The sequence below is a fragment of the Arvicola amphibius genome, chromosome 5, assembly GCF_903992535.2.
Source record: "Arvicola amphibius chromosome 5, mArvAmp1.2, whole genome shotgun sequence".
Classification (NCBI taxonomy): Eukaryota; Metazoa; Chordata; class Mammalia; order Rodentia; family Cricetidae; genus Arvicola; species Arvicola amphibius.
In genome coordinates, this window is record NC_052051.1 from 89,855,843 (window position 1) to 89,861,135 (window position 5,293).

Here is a 5,293-nt window from a genome sequence, read left to right on the forward strand (position 1 = left end):
GGTGAAAGAACAGAATTGTTGAGCTCTTTGAAGATTCCCCTGCAGAGACAGTGATACTGAACTCTTGGTAAGACCCAGATATTACCAGTGGACTGTGCAAATATTAATTCACAGGGGACTTCCTTTTGGCTTTATCCACTCTCCCTCCATTTGCTATCTGCCTGAATTTATAAATAGTATCTTGCTACATTGATACAAAGACGTACAGTGATCTTTTTATATTGCATCTTGTTGAGGAAATGAAGTCATGATAATAAAGTTCATTATTTATTAATTAATACTGTAAGTTAAAAATAATGCAAATTTATTCTTATGCTTCCTGAGATTTATCTGTGGTATTGACTGACTACAAGGGAAAATAGGGAGACAATTTTTCCTGAAATATTTAAAGCTGTGTGGAAGAAAAATTCTTTATTATAAGCTATGAGGTTTCTTAAGATTGGTTTTCAGAATTCATTGTTATTGCCTAATTACAGATGGGCTTGGACAGTATTATGCTAAGTGAAATATGTATGGCAAAGAAAGACTAATTCCCCATGACCACACTTGCATATGGAACCCAGATACAGAACTCAGATTTACTGTAGTGAGGAGTAAAACAGGGAAGACAATGGAGGAAGGGTTAGAAGATTTTAGCCAAAGGATACAATAGTGCTATCAGAAGTTGAATTTTTGTAGTGCTAATAAAACATATGTTTCACTGTTCTTATACAAACTTGGTTTGAAGTAATTTATATATTAATTTGCTTAATCTAACTATTCCATAATGTAAAGTTATTTCAAAACATCATGCTATAATAAGTAGATTCTTTTTATTTCATAAATTTAAAATTGATTTATTTTGTTTCTAATAGCACAAGACATCTTATGATATGTAACACTAAATGGAAGGTTTGTTAATGCTCTCCAAAGTTTTAGAATACAACTATTTTCTGCCTACCTGTTATATCCTAGTGCCTGATTTCAGATTTTCTCTGTGAAGATTTCTAAATGACCTTAACCTGGTGTCTTTTTATCCTTCCTGCTTTACAAGCATCTGGAATTGAGTAAATCCTGCTGCCTATAGTTTCTTTGTCTGTACACAGACTTCTAAGGCTGCTGGAACAAGGAGTCTGCTCCTGAGCCAAGAGGCAGGATGATACATTTGTGGTCCTGTTTGATCAGTGTTCTCACTGTGATTTCAGTTGAACTGTGTTTCACTAGGAAATGCTCTTTCTCATATCCTACAAGAAGTCCTTCATGTCCTATCCTTGATTTCCCTTTGTTGACATTTCTTTTATTCTTGATGTATCATGTACTCGATGGCTTCACAAAGAGAATCCATCAAGAACTAGAAGCAAATACCAATACTGGAATCTAAGATCCAACAATTCTGTCTCCTTCTCATTAAAGGACACTCCTGTCCTTCTCATCAAAGTAGAAGTTCTCTATGTCAGATCTTTCACTGGTCTTGCATTTCTGAAGACTATCAGTTATTGAATCTTTAGGACCTCACATTATTAGCTAGCTCATATTCTTCTATTCTTCTCTAGGCACATTTTCAGTTTCCACATAACCCTATGCAGATTTTTGTCTTTTGACACTCACAAAGAACATATTGTTTGCTCTTTATTAGATTAAGAGACAGATAGATAATTGGGGGCAGGATGAGATTCAGGAAGAAACTAAGTAGGAAATGGTGCATTTCAGATTTCTCCCTGAAGGCTTGCCTGGAGAGTCAGTGTTGAAAGGCTCAGTTTTGTCACCTCTCTTGAGCCTGCTATTCTTCCTCTTGCTGGAAGGAGTGATTTGAGATGAAGGAACAGAGAGGTCTTGCAAGGTTCTTGTTGATGCTGATTACAAGTGTTCATTTTTGACTGCCTTGTGATTTCTTTACCCCTTGTTTACTTGGCAGTGTAAGAGTTGGCCCTGACTTTCAACACTGGCCACTTCATTGAGACATGACCTCACAGAAGAGCACTCAATATCAATTAGTGACCAGGATGTAAAGTCACTATCTTTGTTTTTTATTTCTTCGTACCAGACATAGGCTTTTGACATGGGCAACACACTGATAGACCACTAAACTTGCATGCATGCATTGATTTAAATCACTAGCTTTCATTACCAAAATATAACTGGGTGACTTGGTCTTATTGCTAAGAGTCTTATAGGGATATTAAATCATTGATTTTCTATGATTTCTAGGATTAAGCATTGCATAATTTGTTTTTTAAAAATAATTTGAAATATTTTCACTTGTACAATGAGGTTACATGCAATGAAACTCAGTCTAAATGAAATTCACGGTTGCTCCCACTGGCAGAGAAGCTGACCCCATGCACCCAGCCGCCGGTGCCACTGCCACCAAATTTAGACATCAGCTGACCAAAAGGCATCTTGCTGCCCCAGGTAGTGTTGGCTGGCTTCTCATCCTCCCCTTTGATGTAGGCAGAAAACACTCTGCACTTGAAGTCACATGAGCCTGCAGCCAGCAAAACGTTGTTGGGATGCCAGTCCAAGCTGAGGACTGTGGAGCGAATTGGCTTCTTAATGTGCTTGCTCACCCACCAGTCATTTTCAGGCTCAAAGTAACAAACAGAGATGAGCCGGGCCCCACTCCCCACAGCAAACTTATTCTCGAGTGGGGACCACTTCACAAAAGTGGCTGCGCGGTTAATCCTCAGGATCACCAGGGTAGGCTTCCAGATGCCTTCTTTCTGACTCCAGACATAGGCGTGCCGGTCTGCCCCACAGGTGACGATGTGGTCGCTCTTAGGAGCCCAGTCAATACCTGTGATGTGTCCATTATGTTCCTTCAGCTCATGAGCTTTCGTCCACTGGCTCCCTTTCTTCTTGTAGCTGTGCACTTCATGATTATTGGGGCTAAGGGCAATCTGGGTACGATCCCTGTTCCAGGCATGACAGGTCATTGGCTCTAGCAGAAACTGATGCAGAGACATGATTCTTTTTTATGGTTTATTTTTTTATATTTAAAAATTTCCATCTCCTCCCCTCCTTCTCCCCCTTCCCTCCCCTTCCCTCCACCCATACTCCCCCTTCCCTCCCTCTCCAGGCCAAGGAGCCATCAGGGTTCCCTACTCTATGTTAAGACCAAGGTCCTCCCAACTCCCCCCAGGTCCAGGAAGGTGATCGACCAAGCTGAGAAGGCTCGCACAGAGCCTGTCCATGTAGAAGAATCAAAGCCCAGCGCCATTGTCCTTGGCTTCTCAGTCAGCCCCCACTGTCGGCCACATTCAGAGTCCGGTTTGGTCGCATGTTCCATCAGTCCCATTCCAACTGGAGTTGGTGATCTCCCGTTAGTTCTGTCCCACCGTCTCCATGAGTGAACGCACCCCTCACGGTCCTGACTTTCTTTCTCATGTTCTCCCTCCTTCTGCTCCTCATCAGGACCTTGGGAGCTCAGTCTGGTGCTCCAATGTGGGGCTCTGTCATTTTCTTCATCTATCGCCAGGTGGAGGTTCTATGGTGATATGCAAGAAATTCATCAGTATGGCTATAGGAACTGGCCTTTTCGGGCTCCCTCTCCTCAGCTGACCAAGGAACTAGCTGGGGGCATCTCCCTGGAAACCCAGGAACCCCTCTAGAGTCAAGTCTCTTGACAACCCTCAGATGGCTCCCTTAATTAAGATATATGCTTCCCTGCTCCCATATCCACCCTTCCTATATCCCAAGCATCCCATTCCTCCGAGCTCCCCCCATTCTCCCCTTCATGCTTTTCTCTCCCCATCTTCCCTTGGCCCCGTCTCGCCCCACCCTCAAGTTCCCAATTTTTGCCCGGTGATCGTGTCCCCAGCTTGCACCCAGAGACATGATTCTTAAGTGTTTTCAAAAGTCAGAAAGCTGGGGTCGGGGCGGTCCGAAGGGCAGGAGCAGACGATTCGCAGACTCTGGTCAGTCGACGGGAACAGGCTCCGCGAGTGCCGACAGAGGAGGGAGGCCCAGAGGGAGCGGCTAACAGATCGGTGTGTATGCATTTTTATCTAATGCAATGACCATAGCAAGCAAAAATAATCTTTCAAATAACAATAATGATTATATATATATATATATATATATATATATATATATATGCAACAGAAAATAAAATAGAAATAAAAATAAAACAGAAACAGAAACCTTTATTGGGTTACAAATTGCCTCAATTGTTTCCTTTAGGAAGTACCTTTAGCAGTATCTATGGAACTAGGTTCACTAAAATATGTATCTTTATTCCTATTAAAGGGCAATTGGAAATTACACTTTATCTCTACTTATATATACTTAAGTGGTAAATGTAAAAAATGTAAAAAAAAAAAGCAGCTAGAGAAAATTTGCATCAAATTTCTCATTGCTTTGAAGCCTGAAATTGTGACCAGTGTCTCTCATAACTGCTCTTTCATCCATCTGTCTTCTCCTAGTCTCCTTCTCCAGTTGGGCTTCAGGCATAGTAACCTTTTAGCTGTCCTTCAGATGTGCCAGGCATATACTGAAATTCTCCTGAATTTTGGTTCTTTGCCTTTTCTGTACAAAACTTAAATTCTAGATTAGGTTTATGCTGTTGGCTACATTGAAGGTATTAGGATCAAATGCAGGTATTCATGCATGTTAAAAAGCTGGTGTACCAGGGAACTTAATACAGGCCCGAAAACACAGATCTTCTGTGAAGTCTTTTATCTTTCTCTTTTATTCATTAATAATGGCCTGAGTGATCTTGAAATATTTTTAGACTTAATACAAGTTTAAATCAGTGAATAAAGAGTGACTGTTTATGTAAAAGATAGCAGATTCATAGCGTAGTATTATATATTGCAAAAAAAGTCAAATAGAAAACATGCTGTCTGTGACCAGTAGAATATATACAAAGTACTTGTTAAATGAAAAAAAGAGTATGGGACTAGATGAAATATAAATTGATATTTGTGTACAAATGTAGAAAACAAATATTGAAACACTTGTTTATCGTTGTATCAAGTTTCCATATATGTAGATCTCTCTCTCTCTCTCTCTCTCTCTCTCTCTCTCTCTCTCTCTCTCTCTCTCTCTCTCTCTCTCTCTCAGTTATATGAGTCTGTTTGTTAGAGAGGTAGAAATCAGGCTAATGGGATGTTGGTACCATGAATGAGGAGGGAAATTAACTTTCTTTAACAGACAGTTTGAAATCTTTCATATACTTTAAATATGGCAGATTCTCCGAAAATTGAGAATCAATTTACCTCAAGTCCTAGTTATACAACTCCTTGGCACATACCCAAAAGTCACTTCACCATACCATAAGGACACTTGTTCAACTATGTTCATAGAAACTTTATTC

The 5,293-nt window shown here is 40.3% G+C and overlaps 1 protein-coding gene across 1 annotated transcript; it reads right to left on the bottom strand.

The window, feature by feature from the left end:
• Positions 1-2,267: 2,267 nt before the first annotated feature.
• Positions 2,268-2,942, bottom strand: LOC119815289 (actin-related protein 2/3 complex subunit 1A-like). The gene has a single exon (XM_038331431.1). The coding sequence runs from the start codon at positions 2,940-2,942 to the stop codon at positions 2,268-2,270; it is 675 nt and encodes a 224-aa protein (XP_038187359.1).
• Positions 2,943-5,293: the final 2,351 nt, after the last annotated feature.

Excerpts from the sequence above, each read along its gene's own strand:
- LOC119815289 (XM_038331431.1), bottom strand. The coding sequence starts at position 2,942 with ATGTCTCTGCATCAGTTTCTGCTAGAGCCAATGACCTGTCATGCCTGG.